Below are 22,886 nucleotides of genomic sequence, written 5' to 3' on the forward strand. Positions count from 1 at the left end.
GTAAAACATTTCTTCCTTATATCTAGTCTGAATCTACCTCCCTTTAGTTTAAAACCATCACCCCTTGTCCTATCACTACAGGCCCTGCTAAAAAGTCTGTCCCCAAAATGAGCCTCTGGCAATTGGTATAGAGGCACAGAGCCTCTGTGATTGGTATATCTTGAGTCTTTCAAGTCCTAGACAAAACTAATGGAGATAACAAAACAAAATCATATTCTTCTCTTTATAAGCACTTCCATTTGCAGCATCACTTTCCAAGCAGCCTGTTCTGATGTTGCCTGCCCTGTGTGTGCCCTGGAAGATGACCTGAACCAGAGGCAGGCAGTCCCAGGGCTAAACTGTCTGATTTCCACAGCCAAGCCAGACTGATGTAAACCTGGCTTTGGTTAGACACGGCCCAGAGCTGTGAGCAGGAGAAGTATGCTGCATGACACGTGTAAACTGAAACACGTCTACACGTAACTACTACAGAAAGTAACTATGGACTAAGCAGAAACAGGGCATCATTTGTCTTAGTGTTGGCTCAGGACCTGTTCCAGTTTAGCAGGCGTCTGGGTGAGCAAGAGCTACGCACCGCACTGAGGGAGCCGGGACTGGTGTTTCTTGAGGTGCCAACAGCATCGCAAATTAAGGCCCAGGGTTTGATTTCACCTGAGTTTTGACCTCTATTGATTCCAACCACTAGTAGGGTTGAGGTGGAAGTGGATTTGCATTAATTTGCTGAAGCAGTGCTGGTGACCCAGGAACCCCAGTGACGTTTCATACAGTTGATCCGTAGGTCCAGGCTCAGTGGGATCCTGCTGGTGAGACCCGCCAGGCCATCCACATACTTCACTCACTCAGAAAACGCAATAAATCATTCCTCCTGAACATTTCTGCAGAGGCTGTTTGGTCAGTGACACAGCTGTATCTGCTAGCAATTAGACTGCCGCAGGTTCACCAGCTGAATTTAAAGGGGTTTATTGATCAGCAAAGTGTTGTTTATTCAATTCTCTAGCCATCCAGAAAAATTGCTCCTTTGTAATTCTCTAAAGGAGCAATGTTCAGGACAGGACACACAAAATATCAGCCCAGATCTGACGCATACCTGCAAAGAGATTATTGTGTTTTATATGAAGATCACAGACATGCAGAATTTTCAGTATAAATTAAACCACAATTAGTAGTTTGACCTAATGCAATTCAAACATTGGAAACCAAAGCCAAACTTAAATTTGTTTTCTACCTCAAAACTATACAGAATCAGTGATTCCTGGCAAAAGGAAATGCATCATCTCTGTTTTATGAGGGAACCAGTGACAATGCTGTAAATGTGCTGTTTGCTGAGTGTTGTACCACTAGTTTTGCTCTCCCTGGCAGCTTTTGTGACTGTGCTGGATCATCTTCACAGCAATTTTGCAAGGTTAGGAGCCAAGTGAGACTTAATTGGTTTTGGAACTGAGGTAGTTTCTTTTTTAATTATGTGTTGAAATCTGGGATACGTAGCCAAACAAGGAATGTCAAGATCTGCACCAACAGAAAAGAAAGATATTAAGTGCTAAAACAAGAGTTTGGGGTCAGTTTTCATTACAACAGATCAGGCTTAACGCAGAGCAGCTGCTGGATTTAGATGGTTTCTCAACCACTTGTTTAGCACTGACTATACCTTGTGCTGTAGAAAATTTTCAGAAAAAAAAAGCATTTCTGTGTAGTGAAGCAAGACTCAGGCAGCAGAACAGGTGCAGTTTAAAGGCTCTTTAGATATCTTTCTTCAACAGCCAAGATCTGAGGTGCCTTCAGAGACTTTTGAGGATCTAAGTCAATCTACATGAGCTGCGGTTTTGGTCTTTTCTATTTTGTATACGGCCGCTGACTGCCAGTTGTCTGATCCACTCTGTGGGTGTCAGAGGCAAGTGCATCACAGCTTCAGACTGCCTGAGTCTGGCAGGGACCTCTGGAAGTCATCTGGGCCAACTCCCTGCTCAAGCAGGGCCACCCAGAGCAGTTGCCCAGGGCCATGTCCAGACGGCTTTTGACTGTCTCCAAGGATGGAGACTCCACAACCTCCCTGGGCAACCTGTGCCAGTGCTTGACAACTCTCACAGTAAAAAGGTGTTTACTTGTGTTTAAAAGGAATTTCCTGTATTTCAATTTGTGCCCATTACCTCCTATTCTATCACTGGACACCACTGGAAAGAGTCTGGTGCCCTCATCTTCATTCCCTTCTATCAGGTATTTATACACATTGATAAGATTCCCCCGAGCCCTCTCCTCTCCAGGCTGAACAGTCCCAGCTCTCTCAGCCTCTCCTCACAGGAGAGATGTTCCAGTCCCTTCATCATCTTGGTGGTCCTTTGCTGGACTCAGTCCAGTATGTCCATACCTCTCTCGTACTGGGAAGCCCAGAACTGGACATGGTACTCCAGGTGTGGCCTCACCAGTGCTGAGCAGAGGGGAAGGATGCTCTCCATCACCCGTCTTCCTGGTCCCAACCCCAGCAACAGGGAAGAGCTGGCTGAAAGTGTTAACATTACAGCAAATTGCTCATGAATAATTTTATGCAAACAATATATATAGGTAACAATGTGAATAACAGGAGTAAAATTAAGAAATAAAGTGTGCAGCTAGGTCCCATCAAGGTTGAAGTAACATTTGCTTACTCCAAAACTCAAGAAGCAGACACAAAAGGCCTTTTGGAGAGGTGAACTATGTAGGGAACTTGAGCATAATGGAAGAAGTAACCTCCAAGAATTACTGAGAAAGGACGGCCAAGACACAAGTTAAACTGAAGGAGCTGATGGAAGGAAATTCTGGGAGGTGCCCTAACTGTGAAGCAAAACTAAATCATCCACAGTTGTCTTTGTACTGCTAAAACTGAAAACAATAGTTTATGCACCACAGGTGCTAGCAAAAAATTAACATCAGTATGCTCAAACAGAGGAGAAAGCTCTAGCTTATTCTGTAATAGCAATAAATGTCATGCTTTTATTGATAGGAAACCAATATTAGCAGAAACTGACCATAAAAAAAACTCATTGGCAAGTGCAATGGAAGAAAACACTCCAAGTGTGCGATCTGCAAATCAAATATACACTCAGGATGGAGCTGGTATTTGCAGACACTCTGTCTAGACCTTCTGCAACAATGCAACGCCTCTAAAGCCAGGACAAAGTCTGGTACCAGCCAAGCTGCTAATGGAGGGCTCAGCTCAGCTCTGGGGAGATGTTGTCCAGCACTTTCTCTCTCCAGGACCAGCATTCCTTCTGTGTCATCCCTAACGCTTCTGATGTGAGCATGACCCTTTAGGTCGTGACAGCTGCTCAGGCACCGTTGGCCATGGCTTTCAGTCCACACATGAGCTATGCCCCATCCTGGCCATGCCAGAGAGAACCAAAATGGGATTATCCACTCTCAGGGTTTCTGCTCCTGACCTGAAGCTGGAGTGGATGCAGTCCTGCAGGTCCCATGTGATCCACCACTCATAGGACAGCCTTGCAGGTATCACCATGCTGGCCTGCACAAGCACCTTCAGAGGATCTAAGAACCATCTCTGAAGACACGGCTCTCACTACCCCATGTTCCCATCCTCAGCCTCCTGCCCACACCCATGTACTTCAAGGCCATGTCTGAATCTTACCAGTATTTTATATTTTGCCTCCTTTTCCCCTTCCTGCCCCTAACTGCAATTCCTTGAGCAACTTTGTTCTTTAGGTCAACCGGGGGGGGGCATTACACCAAGATATATATCCTAAAGATATCCAGAAGGGCAATGTGGCCTCATCTGTCAAAACTGAAGCCTGGCATGTTTCTAACCAAGCTTTCCTTGGCAGTTTTGCTAGTGGCAGTCACAAACAGCTCTGGGTAGCCTCTCTCCACCCAAACCCCACTGAGGAGATGGGGATGCTCAAGGAGTCACACATCATCGTTCTCCTCTCCATTTCAGACGAACCAGTGGCAGTAAGGGCTGAAAGATGGCCTGAGATATTTCTGTGGTTCCAACACAGTGGAAGATGCTCAAGCAGCAAAACAAAATAGCTCACTTACAAGCCATGGAGATAGCAGCCTTAGCCACAGGCTGTCAGATTCCCCTTTGAACTAGCCTGACTCTGCCTTTTCAGATTTCTGATTTGCAGCACACTTTGTGCCATCAGCCCTGTGTATTAGTAGAAGATTAGGAATGGCAAAATTATTCTTACTGCATCTTAAGCAATGCTTGAATGACACTGCTTCTTCAGGCAAACATACTCTTTATGGGTATTTAAGCTTGTAATCATTATCAGTTTCAAGCTAAGGGAAGTTAAAAGTTAAAAATACACATTTTTCATATGACTTTCTGCATAAAAAAAAGAAAAATTTATATAGTGAATGACAAGAAAAGGTAAGGTGAGGTTTGGCCCCAAAGAATTTGGCACACCACCATCAGACACAGTGTTTTCTCAGGAAGATGGTGCTGCTGGGAAGGTTCGTGCTAACGTCTCACTAGAGGAATGGTGCTTGGTTGAAGGAGGCAAGGAGGTTTCCAGGACAGTTTTGCACACGCGTTTCATGTCTTTTGTGATGCAGTCCACATGTCATGTTCCCATTTTAGCACATATGCCGCTAAACCTGAAAACAGGACTTTGGCGTACAACTCTTTTTTGCACCCTTAGCCCGTCACGGCCGTGCCATGGGTGATGGTGTAGCACTCCTTGCTGGCGCAGAGGCGTCGGCGGGAGGTTTGCTGTTGAATTCAGCAAGAGCAGAGCTGGAAGGGACAGTGGGACGGTGCGAGCAGCACCAGTTTAGAAAAAGAGACCTTACCATGAAAGACCTTAATCCCACTTAGCTTTCTGAAGGGAGGCTTGATATACCCTAGGGAAATCACTTAATCTATCTTTGCTGCTCAAAATGAGAATACATAACACTTCTTCCCTTCTGTCTTCATAAACTGGCAGGTTCATAGAGACTAAAAAGCCTCTGGGTCTCCTGTTAGGCGACTGTATCGTAGTTTGGACAATACAGCCGTGATTTCTACTGCAACATTAAGTTGCTACTGTGAAATCGACGATAAAGTGATGATGAATTAAATACATGTTGCTGTAGAGATAACAATAAATTCTACATGCACATGCTACTAGAACCTCCTCTGACTTGGAGCCAAGCATCAGCTTTCTGATTCCTAACAGCCAGCTTTAAAGAAGTAACATGGGTCATATTTTGTACTTATAATTTCTTCATTAAATAACAATCCCATGCATTATCTCTGAATAACAAGAAATGAAGTCAAACTACTGAAAGAAAACTATTATGTTCCACCTTAGAATAGCATTAAATATTTTTTTCCTATTTTTAGATATAGCAACTCAAATGAAAAGGGCATTTTAGCAACAAAAGAGCTGACAGTAAATGTGATCAGTCATACAACTCGCTGCACAAGGCTGCTCCGAGATGCTCTGCAGCCTTTGTCCAAGTCTGCAGCTCTGCTTTGGGGAACACGTTGCTCTGATTCCTCCAGTTGCTGTTGCAAAGTGATGCCCAAGAGATTTTTAAGCTCTTGGCCGGCTACCCCAGGAAAGCAGCCACTCTGAAGCAAGAATATTTTTAGGATTCGATAACAATAATTTGTTTCAATGCTTAGTTAATCTCTACTTTATCGATGCCAGAGTTTTCTCTAACCTATGAATACATCATTATTCATTCCTGAAATGGAAGATCTGTGGCCCATAGAAGATGTCCATCATCCTTTCAAATAGTTTGAAATTACCGTCCCCATTCTCATTGGTATGTGTAGCTCTTCTTTGCTGCTGCTGGTGCATTGTTTGCTGGTTGCAGGACTCAGTTTTGCAGCGTCACTGCCAGACACCCAGTCATCCCAGTGTGGTTATGCTTTACCCTGAGCCTGTCAAAAGCGTCTCGCCCACGCTCACGTACTGATGTGCTTCTGACACAGCGAGGGACTTGGGGATGCATTTGTCTGGTGACTGGTTTCACTCAGCTGATGGCAGCACGGTTTGCGGTTTGATTGACAAGAAAAGGTAAGGTGAGGTTTGGCCCCACATAATTTGGCACAACGCCATCAGACACACTGTGTTTTTGGGAAGATGAAGTTTGGTGCTGCTGGGAAGGTTCGTGCTAACATGCTAACTAGAGGAATGGTGCTTGGTTGCAGGAGGCAAAGGTTTTCCAGGACAGTTTTGCACACGCGTTTCGTGTCTTGTCATGATGTGGTCCATGTGTCCTGTTCCCATTTTAGCACATACACTGCTGAACCTGAAAACAGGACTTTGGCGTACATTGAGTGCCAGCGGTGACAGCATATACCACCAAAGGCAGGACACTTCGCTGCAGCACTGAGACTTCCACCGGCTCCCTGCTCTGGCAGCTGTACCCTGAAATGAATGCCCAGCACTGAGCTCCCCGAGGTGCTGGTGGGGTTTGGGCATCAGCAAAAACATCTGGTTAGCAACAAACATCTGGAAAGGATCCTCTATCGGGGTGAAGTTTTCAAGCGGCTCATTTTTAGCCACAGGGAGGGTGTCGGGTACCTCGGTGGCCTCACCAGGCTGTTCACTTCTGACCATGGACACAGCTGGGAGAGGCGGAAAGGAGGAGCCGCTCCCCGCTGGCCTGGCTGCGTTTCCCTCTTCCAGCCCCGCAGGAGGTGCTGCTGCCGTCCCGCAGGTGCAGCCCCAGGGCCGAGGACCATCGCCCTCCCGCGCTTTCCCCGTGCAAGAAAGCAGCTTATCTTTCTCTGCAGCTGTGATCCCACCTCATCGTCTCTTTCTGTCTTGCTCTGAGCTGTCACTGAGCTCTCAGCTCCTCTTTAAAAAGGGCAGAGGCAGCGGCTGTCTTATAGGGGCAGCTTTTTGGGGTCTGTGAGGACAGGACACTCAGAGCACTGGGAGGGTTTGCCTGAGCAGAGACTGACACTTCTGGAGCCAAAGGTACAGCTAGGATGCCTGATCGGATGCCTCTGAAGCATCCCCCTCCTCTGTTATAACCTATCTTATTAAAAAATAAATTTTCAGGTGTTCTTTTGGGAACAGTTTTTCACCTATGTGTTTACTCTAAGTATAGTCAAATAATATAGTTAAGGAATAAACAGACCCCATGCATGCTAACGTGCAACACTTGCTTTTATTTCCGTGTTATTCCTTTTGGAGACTTTTTCAATAATATGAATTTTAATAAAGAAGCAATACCTAAAATGAACTCCATTACACACCTGTGATTCCAAAGAACTAGTTCATTACATGTCTTTTCACCTGACTCCAGAGAAAACGGCTGAGATGTAGATTTATTGTCACACTACAGTGAAAGCCACCTGCCTCCACCTTGTAGGGGATTTCCCACAAGTGACATACCTGGGGTAGGTTCTCATTTCTTTGATCACTCTCCTTCCACCGCCAATTAGAGAGCCTGACTTTTGTCTTTGTCTCACATTTTCTACGAACTGTTGGGTAAAGTGATGGGGGGATGTTGGGTGTTCTGAGACAGCAGAAGACTTAGGCATGTTGCCTGAAACAGTGCAAAGAGAGCATTTAGGGTGGGGAGCTTGGAGTCCCACCAAGGTGTTCGTCACTTTCTGATAGCGACATCTCACTCTTATTCTTGCAGCAAATGACTCTTGGGGCAGATGAACACTTTCACAACCTTCTCTTTTATCTGTTGTGTCCGCACACCATACACGACAGGGTTCAGCAGTGGGGGGAAGAGCACGTAGAGGTTGGCCAGCAGAATGTGGATGTGGTGGGGGATTTCCCGACCAAAGCGGTGCATTAAAACAGTGAAAAAAGCAGGAATATAGAAAAACAATATAACACAGACATGAGAGACACAGGTGTTGAAAGCCTTGTGATGGGCAGTCCTGGAAGGGAGTCTGAATAATGCCAGAAGAATTAAGACATAAGAGACAGCAATGAGTACAACATCTACCATTATTGCTACAAAAGGCACGGCGAGGCCGTACAAGATATTGATGGAGATGTCAGCACAGGCCAGCCGGGCGATGCCCATGTGCTCACAGTAGGTGTGCAGGATGACATTGTGCCCGCAGAACGGCAGCCTTTTCAAAAGAAATATACATGGGAAAATGATGCAGAAACTCCTCAGCAAAGCCACCAGCCCCATTTTCACAATAGCTGACTGGGTCAGCACTGCCGCGTACTGTAGGGGGTAACAGATGGCAACAAACCGATCAAATGCCATGGCCAGCAGGATCACCGACTCTGCCGAGAAGCTGAAATGCAAGAACATCTGGGTCAGGCAGCCACCGAAGGAAATCTCCCCGGCGCTGAACCAAAACAGAGCCAGCATCTTGGGCAGAGTCGTGGTCGACAGCATCAGGTCAGCAATGGCCAGCATGGATAGGAAGAGGTACATGGGCGGGTGGAGGCTACATTCTGTCCTTATGACAAACAACACGACACCATTTCCTAGCAGGGCTGCCAGATACATGGAGCAGAATGGGATCAAGATCCAGATGTGCGACTTCTCCATGCCTGGGATGCCAGCCAGGATGAATGTTGCTGGCGTCAAGCTGGTAAGGTTGAGCAGTGGCATGTTTCACCTGGAAGCAAAGGCAGAAGACACTGCAGAGCGTTATTTTAGATGGTTAAGCTCTTCCATCACTACCAAATGCCTTTTATCACCTTCTCTGATCTGCTAATAGCCACAGCCAGAGGAACCCAAATTATGAAGACCCGTGGTCTGCGATGTATTGCAGTGTGTACTTATACTCCTATTATGTGTAAACAGCAATGTCCAAATTTTCTCCTCACTTGATTTTAGCACGATGTAAGTGTATTTTTCTTCCAAGTACTTCCACTTAGACCAGAGTGAATGGAGACAGAATCAACCCTTATTGCACAAATACCTTAAACCGATGTTCTGTAAGTCCAGAGTAGAAGGAAGAAGTCAGGCAACGAGAGAGGAAAGGTCAAGTGTTTGCAGGGATGCACAAGATGTTCCCAGACATCAGGAACTGCAGAGGGGATAACTGGGAGTTTTAAGGTACCTGGACTCACACTAGGTTAGAGAACAAAATTAGCTCTAGGTTTGAAGTTGGCTGCCCATGTTCCTTCCTTATCTCGAAACTTCTCTCTTCCTTTCCTTTTGGTTCTGGGACCCAGTTCGACTTGCTTTGCACCTCTTTTTCAGTGCAAATCTAGCAGAAATAAAATTTAACCAGGCACTTGGAAAGACCTTTGTGTCAGGGGAAAACCTGTGTGAGATGGAGTTCCCCCACCAGACAAAGAAAGGGATGCACTGCTGCCCTGGAGAGGTCTAAAGAGCACTGGAGGCTGGATCAGACCCAGACTCACACAAGTTAAAAATGGGAGGTGACTTTTTTTGCAGGAGCTTCTGCAGTAACAGTCAGCTCTTAAATATCAAAACTCAAAATAGGAATTACCCATAACGCAGCTGAGATGAGAAAGTGATGCAAGTACTTGAAAACGAAAATGTGAGGTTGCTGCATACCAAAATACTGACTCTATGAATGAGAAAGCAATTGTATTTTAAACAACAGATTTGATTCCCTGTTCACACTCAGTGAGAGAGAGACACATTTCATATCTAAAATATCCTGAACCAAGAAAGTCCAAGAAGCCTTCTCCATAGAAACAAAACATGACAGTGGGCTGTCTTTAAAAATAAAATTAGTCAAAATAATAACTATCTAATTCTGTAAATGATTTAAAACAATTCGGTGTAAATATTGCATGAAATAAAAATACATGTGATGTATTAACAGACAAAATATTATTAACGCTGATAGCATATATATTATGGGCTGCCATACCAAAAGCTAGTCATCTCTTGCAAAATGCAAATGTTAAACTGCAAATAAACAAGGATCTACTGCACCTGCAGGTGGGAATCTCAGTGCAACCAGGAGCTCTGCACCAGAGGAACCTCTCAGCATTAAACCCCTTCCTCCATAATCTAATGGCCACTGTAAAACTGTATGTACACAGATACAGCTCTACGGATGCATCTCCTACAGCTACCCCTGAGCAGTGCTTTGGATTCTTCTTTCCTAAAATATTTTAATCCTAATTTAAACTAAAAGCTATAACCTAGGAAAAAATCACATTCCTACAGAGCTGCCTAAGGATTACAAGAAGGTCTGCAGCAGTCTGTTGGCATCACTGGAGAAGGCTCTAGCTGCAGGCACCTCTGGTTTGCCCCGCACGTCCCCAGCACCCAGCACAAGGGCTCTGGTTGAGGATGCGGCTTCCCGGTGCTGCGGAGGGAGAGGGGATGGAGCCCCCCCCCGCTGCCATCCGTGGGGGCAGCCTCCCCCACAAATAATCAGCCTTCAGGAGAGAGGTTAGGGAAACAAAAACGGGGTGGGAGAGAAAGGTTTCATTGGTGATTCATTGTCTCCTAACACGAGAATGAAAACAATGCAAGTATTTCTCTCGCGTGGCCTGAGCACATCGGCAGCTCTCCCGCGGGAGCGAGATGTGGGATGCTTCGGCTGACCCAGGCAAGGTGCAGGCACCAGCCGGGGCAGTCCATGCCAGCATTGCCTTCGTGGGCATCGCCCCGTGTGTGGTTTACTCCTGCCTGCTCGTGCTGCCCTGTCATCTTCAACTCAGCACCCCCAGCTCTCAAAAACACATAATCTCAGTTAGAGAGTGGCTGAGGTAGGGGAGGGAAGGGTCTTCACATGATTATTGTTAATCAGGAATTTGGCATCTCTGCACCAGACTCTCAACATCCTAGAGATCCTTCTGGCCCCAAATGTACAATGCAAACAGCTCACCAGATCCCTGACCTTAAGAGGAATGCGGATCCCTGGCTGCGCTCTGGGCAGGGGCTGCGGTGCCGGAGCCGGGGGCGGTGGGGGCCGTTGTACCTCTCTGCAGGATCCCAGAGGACGGAGAAAGCACTGTGCCCTGCTCAGCAGCTCCGTAAGTGCCCTGCAGCTGAGGAGACGTGCCCTGGGATGTCGTCCCCCCACATTATAAGCGTGTTGCTCTCTGCAGACACATTTGCAGGTCCCTAACGCGTGGCTCTGTGTCTGCCCTGCCTCCCTTCCCACCAAGCACGCAATTATACCTGCGCTGCTTTGCGTCTCCTGTCCTTGGGGCGCTGGTTGGATTGATGTGATGTAGCTGCAGGTTGTGGCAAGACACAGTCAAGCTTTGGAAAAACAGGCATGATGAGTCCTAAAAAAAGTGGTCTGACTTATCAAAAGTGCCGAGCATCCAGACGTACAAACTCAATGCAATCACTTTTGCAAATACCTTAGCACATATGTATAAATAGCAATCCATTTTGAATAGATTATTGAGCTTGATACATAACACTCTTGGTGATTAATGCAATAAAAGAAATTTGGAAGCGTTTCCCCATAGCAATGAGAGAGGCAACCTGTGGGCTGTGCTCCTCTAGGGGATGGGAGGAAGAGTTCGGGGCTCAGGAGCCCTCCTTGAATGAATGACTGGACACTGCCCACAGCTCCCAGGTCAGTCGGTGACCACCCCTCCCTTCAGCCCCTCGGGAATCTCACCATACATAGAGTTAGAAACACATTAGTCTGCAGGAACTATTTTCTGTAGGCTGAATCATCTCAGTACAAATTAGCCTCCAAGCAGAGGCAGCTGTGGATGTCACAGGCTCAGCAGCACACCCACACCTGAAGAAACACAGGAAGATTTTGACCATTAAAAAAAATAATTCCAAAAGAGCAGTTGTGGAGTACAGCATTCAACACAGATAAAACCCCCAAGGCAGAAGTCCCACCATGCTGTGTCTTGTTTAGGATTGCAGGCGTTGCAGGCATTTGGCGATGCAGGCAATGCAGGCATTGCAGGCAACACAAAATAAGACGTGATGCCTGGCCATGTCAGAGCTCAGGGCCAGTACAGGTGGCCGAGAGAGCCGCAGGATGGCTGGATCCGTGCTGCAGTGGCATCACTGCTTCAGGGACCTAGAACAGCACAGTTAGTGCTATCAAGGGTGACGCTGGGCAGATGATATTCATTGTCCTGGCCAGGCTGGAGATGTGTGCCTGGAATTGTCCACTGCTGCTGCCTGTGCCAGGGAAGGAGCCAGTGCCAGGGAACACGGGTGGGCACCGAAGCTCAGCCATCTGTACGAATAGGTGGTACAGCATTTCCCAGGGAGGTTTCAGCCAGCAAACTCTCAAATGGTCCCTGGGCACAGGAGCTGGCAGTGCCCAGGGCTGGATCAGCCCCCTGATTCGGACGGTGGTGAGCATCCCGGACACAGGCTATTGTGTGCCTGCCAGGCTCCCAGTGGTGCACCCATGTCTTCAGGTGCCCAGGCACCTTTAAAAAAGCCCAGCTCCCAGGGATGAGGACCAGCTTGCTAATGAGATAGATAGCTGAAGTTTATCAATCAATCAGCCCAGCTGCCTCCATGGACAAGGAGAAGAGAGAAGGACATGAAAGCAGTGGCAGAGCTCATGCTGTCCTGCAAGCACAAATGGTCCTTACGCTCCCCACTACACAGACTTCAAGGGACCACAGTCCTCCAGCATCTGCCAAATCACACCAAAAATCCCATACTGAAGCTGAGCAAAGTCAGGAGGTCATTTTTGTGGGAAAAAATATCTACATTCAGTGATTTCTTCATGTGTCATGAGTTCCTCCCAGGTTTACCAAAATATTTATAAGAAAAAAAAGTGAAAATGTGTTTAAAGTGGCAAATTATTTTAGCACTTTTTTGTAACTGAAACCTTAATACTGCTTGAATTTGAAACACAAGCATTTTAAAGAAATACTTTGTTCCACCAATCTTTTGTGTGTAAATGCTCCATCGACTTCTAACGCACTTTCTGAGATGCCCTATTCTATTCCTCCTCACCTCCAGCCACTGATGTAGAGGGACATAGGTGTCTTGTAGGTCCTGCATCACATCTACCAGCCCCATGTGGATGCCCAGGGGCATCTCTGGTGGTGCTGGGCTCCTCCACATGAGAACAGAGTCATGCCAAGATCTCCACTGGCTGCAGCAGGAGGCTGGATGCACAACTCGCATCTCAATCCTTACATTTTGGTGTCTACCACCCACACCTGTCTCACTCCAGCATCAGCCTTGGACAAACAGCCCAGCACAGGTCACATAGGCCTTGCACACATGTTCAGCCTCTCATGACTTCATGGGCAGCTGTTATCTGAGTCTTCAAGCATGGCCCCAAGCAGAGGCATTTCACAGCAGTACAATCCTGAAGCATCAGTGGCAGCTTTAACCACCAGGGAAGTTTGCAAAGTCTTGACTTGGTGCAGCTAACACGCTCCTCAGGCCATGGCTGCTGCATGGAGACCCCAACAAACCTGTGATCACCACCCCCGAGATAAACCACATTCCTGTGGCCGAGGGTCGAGGGCAGGGCTGAAGCTTTTGTCCATCAGTAAGCAGAGGACACGACCAAGATCCGCTTGTCAATTGCTGCCAGAGGCTAATGCTGTCATAGGGAATTAGCTTTATCCCAGCAGCTCAGACAAAGCACGGCTTCTGGCACATGCATAGTCACACATGAGGTCTGCCATGAGAGAGGGGCGTTTTCCAGCCACAGCCTATTGAGCACCAAGCCCATCTCCCCAGGACCAATCCTCCAGTCACCTCCAGAAAGGTGAAAAAAGAGGGTGTGGGGAGAAAGAAGGAACAAGACACAAAATAGCAAGGAGAGATAGGACACAAAAAGTCTGAAATTGGCATAAGAAGAATGGCTGAAGAACCATAAATGGGGCAGGTGGAGGAGGAGGTGAAAGAAACAGGTAGAAAACCTCTCACTGGGCATATTGTAAGGGAAAGATGCTGGGAGAGAAAATGCTTGCAGAAGAAATGAGTGGGAAGCCCAGAGCAGCAAGAAGGAGGCTCAGAGCTTGGGTGGCAGGGCAGAGGGGACAGGTGAGGAGCAGAAAGGGAGGCATGTGGTGGGACTGGTGGAACACTGTACGGAGGGGCCAAAGGAAAGGGGTCTGGGCTGATCCTGACCTTGTTCACACCAGGCAGGGCTGGGAGAAGGGAAGAAGGTCCAGAGGAGCCCAGCCAGCCCCAGCTGCTCCATCTCCCCTGCAGCAGCAGCAGGGCTGGCCAGGACACGGTTTTGAGACATTATGGGCAGGTCTGCAGCAGCAAACCTTGAATGCCTAAAGCTCCCAATCAGTTACCACAGTTTGTGTTACAGAGACAAGGCTTTGAAGAGCATTATGGCTGCATGTGGCACAACCCCATTCACAGCTTCAGACTCACACACAGCAAAGCAAAGGGGACAAGACTTGCAAAGACACTCAGCTCTGGTCCTGAGGAAGGGTCTGGAGAAGATGCCTTAATCCCTGGTCCCATATGTGACACTGAGCAAAGCACGAAGGGTTTAGGATTTGCTAATGGGAGAACCAGTGCATGAAAACTTCAGTGCAACAGTAGGTGGGTGAAAACCAACTGTGAACATATTCAGGATGAAAATCTGACTTACAGCCATCACTGATGGTTACCATAGCCCTCATGGACTTCACTCCTATAGGAGAAGCAGTGGCAGAAATGACAGATTAACTTTCAAAATAGCATGTGCTCAGTTGAGGAAAGGCTGATGCCCGCAGTGACAGGAGTTAGATGGCTCAGATGCTCCCTGCCTCTCTTCTGTAGGGCCAGATTTTAAAAAAAAAGGTAGCTGTGCCACTGTTTGTTTTGGAGTCCAAATGGGAGCCAAGCTCACTTATCATCTGGTCTTCAGTATCTCTGTCTCTCAGTTCCTAATCTGTAAAAAGGCATATTTTCCCTCTCTGGTGTCTTTTCTTGGCATGTTTTTTCCCTGCATACACACCTGGATTACAGACTCTATCTGAAAAGGGGTAGCACCACATTCAGGTAGGGCCTGTCCTCACAGTTTCACAACACAGAAAGGTCCTCATGTCTATTGCTTTTGAATGCAAGAAATCCTTGCAGCCAAGAGGAAATTAATTCTCATGCATGGAAGAATGCTACAGCACACAACTTCTTAATATGCACCATGCTGCTTTTAGTGTGTGATGACACTGAATTGCAACCATCAACAAATGAGGTACTATAACTGGTTCATTTGGTCAAACCAGTTAGAGTATCTTCTTTGATGGTGGTGCTTTTGCCAGTATCTCCGCTGCTGCACTGATGTCTCCTTCTGCATCAATCAGTGCCTGCAAGTTTGCGCTTTGGTCCTGGAAGCCCATGGCACTGAGCTGCTCCATTTGTCTCTTAAATCTGGTTTGTGGCGCCTGCTCATCCATCTCCATCTGACCTTCTCCTTCATCCTCGTCTGACACCAAAACTGCATCATCCTCAGACTTACTGCTTTGTGCCGAGTCGTCCATGCTTTCCAGATCCAGCTCCACATGCGAGTCCTCCAAACTAAGTATAAAATCTGGTACTTCTGTTGAAAGGGTTTGCAATCCCAGCTGGATCTGTAGCAATGCCTGCAGTGCTCTGGGGTTTCTCAGCAAGGATGAAATCTCAGCGTTCTCCATCTCCGGTGGCAGCTGCTGTGCCCATTGATCTTGTGGGGGAGAATTTGCATCACTTGATATATGAGTGCTATTCAGCAGCATTTGTGCTGGGCTGCTGGGGTTTGTTAGTGCACTCTCCAGGTTGTGCATGAGTTCTGGGTTTCCTGTCAGTTGCTGAACCATGCTCTGAACCTCCCCTGAGTTGGGTACCACTGGACCTGCTACAGGACCCAAACTCAGCGAGGCAAACCTGTCGCCTGCACTGCTACTGGCAAATTGGCCATCGTAGTCATCAGCATTATCACTGACTCTGTCGGACTGCGGAGCCCAAGGGTTGGGTAATGGCCTCCGGTTTTCAGTATGGGCTGGTAGCCTGGCTCCACTCAGGGGTGGGTTACTGCCTAAGGAAGCAAAGGGGTTGTTGCCCAGCTGTGCCTGCACAGCATCCAAGATGGGCTCCTCAATTTCCCTGTACAGCTGCTCCAGAGCTCTGAACCCACCAGGGATGCTTTCGAGGTTGTTCATGGCCACATCGTGGTTCCTTATCATCTCTTGCATTATGGCAGGACTGCTGGAGGCCTCTAATATTTCCCTGATAGTATGTGGGTTGGTGAGAATCTGACCGATCTCGGGATTTTCTTCAGCCAGCTGCTGCATCTGAGGGTTGGACATGATGAGATCCCTGACAAGATCGGTATTGTCAAGGATGTTCTGCACAAAGGTGCTCTGCACCATCTCGCTTATCAAGCTGTGCATGGACACATCTTGTTCTTGAATGCTACTCACCAAGTCCAACATGTCTGCTGAGTCCTGGCCTAGGAGATGTACGCCTGTGACCCCAAGGAGGAACCCTAGTAAAAATGCATTGTTGTTGATGGTGTTCAGATCCAGGCCTGAACTGAGGATCCTAGACAAGAGGTCCTCCGTGGTCTGGGCCACTATGTCCTGGCTGGAGGTCAACAGCTCAAACAAGTTATGATGGATCAAGCATGGGTTTTGCAGATCAGCTCTGCCTCCCAAGTAGAATAAATTGGAATTACTGTGGCTGGGAGGTTGCATGAGAGTGGTCACTCTACCTTGATCAGCCAGGCCGTCCTGTGGTCTCTTTGGGGACCTGATGACCACATGGATGCTGACCCCACTGTGAACTCCATGCTGGCTCAAAGTATCTTGATCCTTGAGGACTTTCCCAGCAAATATCAGGACCAGCAGATCAGGGGGTGTTTTGAAACGCTTGGCAACTTCTTCCTTAAACTCCTGGATGGTGCTGCTCTGAGCAACCTCAAACTGCTCCTTCTGCTTGAGGGTCTTCACAGTCACTTTGATGATATTTGAGGAACCCACAGTGACAACAGGTTGACTAGTCTCCGCTGCCCCTTTGCTTTCAGACATGGTGGCTCCGAGACAAGGACTGCGCTTTGGTCTGTTGAAAAGCAGAGGTGTTGGCAGAAGGTGGGAAGCACGAGGGGGCAATGGCCACCAGCTGAAACAGGGGAGTGGCTGTTGCCCCTGCTATGGTGACAGCTGCCGGGAGGGAGCAGTGACACAGGACAAGGACCGCCTCTCTCCACAGTGCAGACCGAATGCACATACCAGCCAGATGTTGCACAGCTGCTCTGCTCACTCACCATCCAAGCAGTCCCCCCATGTTCCTTGTCCTGCTGTGGCCTCCTGCCCACATAGAATTGCCATGCAGCTGTCCCTGTGCTATGACATCACCACTGATGTCAGACTGAGCAGCAATGGCCTGGAGAGGGGGCACCTCCCTTGGAGCTGAGCTTGGGCTTCCTTGCCTCCATGGTCCCCAGCCAACCTAGTCCCTGGGGCACAGGGAAGACCACAACATGGGAAAACCCAGGCTCAGGGGAATCCAGGACCATTTCCATTTGAGACGAACACCACACGCGGCCGCTTGCAGGCTGGCATCGCCAACCCCATTGCAAAGCCCCCAGGCACCCACCCTCTTTGCTCCGGACCTTGCTCCCCTGTGTCATTGAACAACCCCCTCCTGCCAGGTTTGCTTCAGGGATGCAAAGCACCCTGAAGCTTCGCATCCCGTGCCCATCAGCCTTCGGCATCCCATGCCATCAGCCTTCGGGTCCTTTTGTGGTTTTGCTGCCGGCCCTGCGCACCCACAACCAGGGTCAGCCCTCTCCTCTTGCAGGCTCCTAGCAGTGCAGTCTCTGTGCCTGCCGCCTTCCTCATCCCCTTGATCTCAGCTGTCTGAGAAGGAAATATCCCCCTTCTTCAGCCTGAGCACAGGAGCACCCTCACCTTTTCAACCGGGAAACACCACCACCTCAGAGCTTATCTTAGTTTTATCCCCAAGATTGCCCCAGTGCAAATGTTCCCGGGTAAGGGTTATGCAAGCTGTGCAATTTCAAGACACTTTGCACCATCCTTGTGGTGTGTTAAAACAGCATCCACATCCTTGTGGTGTGTTAAAACAACATCCTGTGTTAAAACAGCATCCACATTTAATTCTATGTTCACAAAGCAAACACACTCCAGCGCCGTTAGCAGAACAAATCTCTCCTTCACCCAGCTGAGAAAGCTGATGTTTGTTTCAAAACAAAGCCAAAAGGAGGTAAATTTGTCTTAGCATCCCATGTTTTATTTCTTGTTTGTGTGATGCTTGGAAAAACTTTTCACAGTCCCCAGGTTGGTGCTCAATTTCTTCATCTGCAAAATTCAAAGACTACTTTCATGGAGCCAATATAAAAATCCAGGTGCATACCAGAACAACAGCTTCCTTTGTGTAGCCTTTTTTCATAGCTTTCAGGTTATTTGATGTTGATATTAATTTTCTAAATTACAAAAGTTTTCTTTTCATCAAAAATCTTCTGATCCATTTGCAGAGTGCTTATTTCATATCTGCTAATCATGCTACATGGTAACTCCCTGAAGGACATGGTATGGTTTCTGTTTCCAGACAGCATGCCAAGAGAAGAGCACTTCCAAAGCCCCAGCACTCTTGTTTGCAATAACAAAGAGCTCCTCTGCAATTATTTGTTTGGACAGAACACACTGGCAGGCACACCCGTGCCAGCGCACCAATGCCAGATTGCTCCCTCCCCGCATGATTCATCCCTCCATCACTGCCACCAACAACCCCTCTCCCTGCTGGGTGCAGCAGCGGCAGCACAGGGCACCCGTCCCTCTGCTTCGTGACTCCACAGCCCTCCCATCACCACCGGCTGCAGCTCTGGCTCCAGTTCACTGAGAAGTGATGGAAAAATAGTGCTAAATATAGCGATGGTGGGTTTGATCACTATTTTCTCTATTGGTTGGGTCTCAGAGCATGGACACGAGAAACAGGAATGGTCCTCCTGCTCTGTTGTGGACATCAGTGGGATCTGGGGAAAACCGACACCTTGGAGTCAACACTGCCGTGAGATCTCACAGGCATACCGCAACAAGCAGAGATCCTTTATCGTGTGTGCTGCACCCAAATGTAAAGGCACGGGGGACCTGCAGAGGGGACCCAGCTCTGACAGCAAGTGCTCTGAGCAGCACTGGCTACTCAGGGCTGTGCGGTGCTCACCTCCCATCAGGAGCACAGGGTGGCAGGGCTCTCCCGGGCATGTGAACCCACCCTGCCTCATCAGCACACGTATTCTCCTGTTTGCAGCACAGCTCTGTGTTAAAAAGGGTTTGCCCAGCTCACCCCTGCTGCACTACCTGGAGCAAGCTAGTTATCTAACAGTTGGGAAATTCCTTCTGATTTGCAACCCAGATTTATTTCTGATGCCTGTATTAATGTGTGCCTAGGTAGTGCCTCTCCTCTAATGGGTCAGGAGATTAATAAATCTGGGATGAAAATCAGAAGGATGGAATTTCCCAACCACTCTAACACTTCCTTCCCTATTAAGGAGGGTCATTAACCTGACTAGCTCCAGTTCTTCCTGGAATTTGATTTCTGGAGCTTGTGAGAATTGGAGACTGTCCCAGGAACCACATGCAGCATTTACAGCACGTTTAGACGCTGTTGTTCCACCTCAGACATTGTTCATACTGCAGGGGCAATTTCCCAGACCCAGAACTGGTGCCTGCAACATTTGCAGAGTTTCTGGTATCATCCAGAGCCCATCAACCATGGCATTGACTGGTGCTTCCACCTCAAGGAGCCACATTGCTCAATCTGTGACCAAGCCTGCAAAGCCTTTGGGTTAGAGACCACCACCACCATTTCTGAGTCCTGGGTTTGCTGGAAGAAATTTGGCATCCTCTGTGATTTCTTGCTGCTGTGCCCTGGTGGAGAGCACAGCCAGTGGTGCCTGCTGGGACCTCTGCAACAGCATCATCCGCTTCATGTGGATGTGCACAACAGCAGCTGGAGGGATGCAGTGACCTGATGGAGCAGGCTGTGGACACCTCCTGCCTCAGCCATCCCAGCTCCCACCCCAGAGTCCTGTCTGAGTAACGGGGAGCTCTGTCCCAGCAGGCAAGTGGTGCTGCTGGTAACACCACAGTCAGTCAGCCGAGCTGCTGGTGGTGCAAACACTGGTGGCACTCAGGGAAGAACGAGATGCCAATGGTCCCTGGTATCACTACGGGAAAGCTGGCTTTTCCTGCCCACACTCTTCAGGGAGCGATTTCTCACTGAGGAAGCAAATTAGCTGTTCCTAACTGGCTCATGTGTGGCACTAGGCGATGCCTCCTGGCACCCGGTGCACACACACGCCAACGGATTGTCACCTCCTGGGATATTTTCAGGATTGGTCACTGCTCAAAGTTGACACTGATATCTGCTGGAAGGACAATACAGCAGGGCTCAAGCAACCTAGCAGATTTGTAGATACATTGATGACAACTTCCTGGCACAGGTGATGAAGGAGCCAACAAGTAAAGGGGCTCTGCTGGACCCAATACTTTGAAACAAGGATGAACTGGTCAGGGATGCGAATGTTGGAGGCAGCCTTGGCCACAGTGACCATGAGATGGTGCAGGTCAGGATCCTGGAGGAGGGAGCAGGGCCTGGTCTCCTCCAGTGGCATCACCACAAGTGATGGGAAGGGGAAAACAGATAGGGCAGGGTGATAGGGAAGAGGTAGGACAGGCAGTGTGGCTGCCAACAAGTCTCATCACCAAGCACTAGAGAAGATGATGTATCTGGCCTCAAAGTGCCAGCAGCATCTATCCTTGCTTAGAAGAGCCCTTCCAAAGAGAACGGGCAGGGGCATCTCAGAAATACCACAAATTATCACACTGCAAGCATGCACATAGGTAGATCTGGAGGCCAAAACAGGCATGCGGACTGCTTCTCGGTCCTCCACCACTCTGGAAGCCAAAGATCTCACTGAGAAGACAACTTTGTACCAAATAACTTCCACCCTCCACATGGGCATATAGAAACAGGTATAGTCACTGTTGGAAAATCTACTGTTGCTCTCATGAGCTTCTCACAGCAGTTAATTATTCTCATTATTCAAAATAAGGCTTTTATTTCTAATCAGAATGTGTCTGACTTCATTTTCCATTCATTCAAATTCATCCTTCTCAAGGGCATTACAATGATCCTTAGCATCAGATGTTTTCTCCTGAGACTTCCTCCCTGCAATGAAGATGTCCCTACAGCTCTTTAAAAATTAATGTTTTGCACCCTTTATAGATCAAGTATTTTCTCCAGCACTTGAATATTATGTCTGTTCTGTCTCCCTCCTCTCCATACTGTTTTGCTATCTTTTAAAACACTGACCCCAAACCAGAGGGCAGGATTGCAGCACCGCTCTCACCATGAGCAAGCCCACCCCCTCGCTGCACTGCATGACTGACATTAACCTGCAATTAACCCTAACAATTCATTTTAAGGCTAAAACAGACTGTGGATTAGTACGAGCCCCAAATAGGTCAGCCAGGCCAAAAGCCACCGGCTTATCCTCCACTGAGCCCAGCGATGGGTATTTTTTAGAGATCTTTACTCTAAAATGTCTCTGGTCAGATGCGCTTTATTCCCTGAGCTCGTGTTGCACAAGCCAGAGCATCCCCAGGGGTACACCCCAGCCCTCGAGAGGCTGCACTAACGCACCCCCGTCTGACAGCCGCAAATTGCCAGAGCAGACCTCTGGATCCAGCCCTCTCTCTGCACTTACCTGCTTGCTGCTCCAGGAGGGTTTGCTGCTGCCCATTTCTGCCTTCAGCTAGGGTAGCACAGCTTCAACACGCTGTGCCACTCATCGCCGGTGAGATTGTTCTCCTGTATTTATTAGCCAGCAGGTTCACTCCTGCAGGTTTTTGGATTAAATGTCTCCTTCCACATTAACCTGCATTAAGCACAGCACACGCCATAACTAACATGTGGACACGCATATACGAAGCCACCGCACAAATGCAAACATCAAAACTTCTTGTTTGCAAACTGTCAAAACTTTGATGTTTGTAAACCACTTTGGCCACACTGCAGCTCTGGAGCAGACCGGATTTAGGACATGGGCAAAAGTCGAATGCGTCTGCCCCTGCCTGTCCCTGCCAGCCCCAGAGCCCTCCCCTGCTCGGAGGGGAAACCTTCGGGAGGGGGACGATTTCCTCCACTCCCGCCCTCCCCACCCCGTGCCTGTGCACTGCAAATAGTGACTGCACCACAGGGCTGCGTTTTGTCCCTCTGCTGAGCATCAGCTCAGATGTCTGGGCGGGAAGACACTGTGACAGCCCACAGAAGGCAGAGTTTTCCTCACCTGCTTTATACATCATGTAAGAAAAGCCTGTCTGGCCTCTGGGCTGGTCGGCACAGCTGAGGGGGGGCACCCCGCTGGTCCCCCAAGAAAGGCATGTCTGAGAGGAGCCGTGCAGGTCGGCTGTGAGCGGAGCAAAGCACCTCCATGGGGCAGGTCAAGGCCCCACACATGGACCAGGATGGTGCCGGGGTGGAAATCACCGACCACGGGCTTTTCCTGTGCGGGTGGCTCTGAGCTGGCCATTGGGCCAGCCCGATGGCCCACCAGCTGTGGGCAAGGTGCCCACATCTACGGCAGCACACAGGTGATGAATTAGGAGGAGATGCTTGACTTGGGACTTCTGAGTCATATTCTTATCCCATAGCCAGTAGGATTGTCGATTCAGCACAGGAGATGTCAAGGATGAAGAATACCTGGGTAACGCAGGCTTCCAAAGACACCTCCCCAGCCCTGAACCAGAAGATGGCCAGTGTCTTGGGCACGGTGGTATTGGATAGCAGCAAGTCAGCAACTGCCAGCATGGGCAGAGGTACTTGCACTCACGGAGGCTTTTCTATGTGTCGTTAATGAAGGATAGTGTGAAATTCCCAAGGACAGCAACCATGTACATCAGTGTAAAGGGGGTGGAGATCCAGAGGTGAGACTCCCTCATGCCAGATACCCATCAGGACACAGGTGATGGGAGCAAGGGCAGTGCAATCGCCAGCTAACATGACAGCCTATTCCTTGCACTTTCTACAAGGCTTCCAGTGATTAAAAAGAAAGGACAAAACAAACTTTAATGTTACAGGTCTTG

General features: G+C 48.5%; 1 protein-coding gene and 1 pseudogene across 1 annotated transcript; both read right to left on the bottom strand.

Moving 5' to 3' along the window:
* Positions 1–7,563: 7,563 nt before the first annotated feature.
* LOC140649021 (olfactory receptor 52B2-like) lies at positions 7,564–8,520 on the bottom strand. The gene has a single exon (XM_072855624.1). The coding sequence runs from the start codon at positions 8,518–8,520 to the stop codon at positions 7,564–7,566; it is 957 nt and encodes a 318-aa protein (XP_072711725.1).
* Positions 8,521–15,029: 6,509 nt separating this feature from the next.
* Positions 15,030–16,808, bottom strand: LOC140651504 (ubiquilin-1 pseudogene; annotated as a pseudogene).
* Positions 16,809–22,886: the final 6,078 nt, after the last annotated feature.

The sequence above is a fragment of the Ciconia boyciana genome, chromosome 1 (genome assembly GCF_034638445.1).
Source record: "Ciconia boyciana chromosome 1, ASM3463844v1, whole genome shotgun sequence".
Lineage (NCBI taxonomy): Eukaryota > Metazoa > Chordata > Aves > Ciconiiformes > Ciconiidae > Ciconia > Ciconia boyciana.

Bases quoted from the DNA above. Each gene is read 5' to 3' on its own strand.
- LOC140649021 (XM_072855624.1), bottom strand. From the start codon at position 8,520: ATGCCACTGCTCAACCTTACCAGCTTGACGCCAGCAACATTCATCCTG.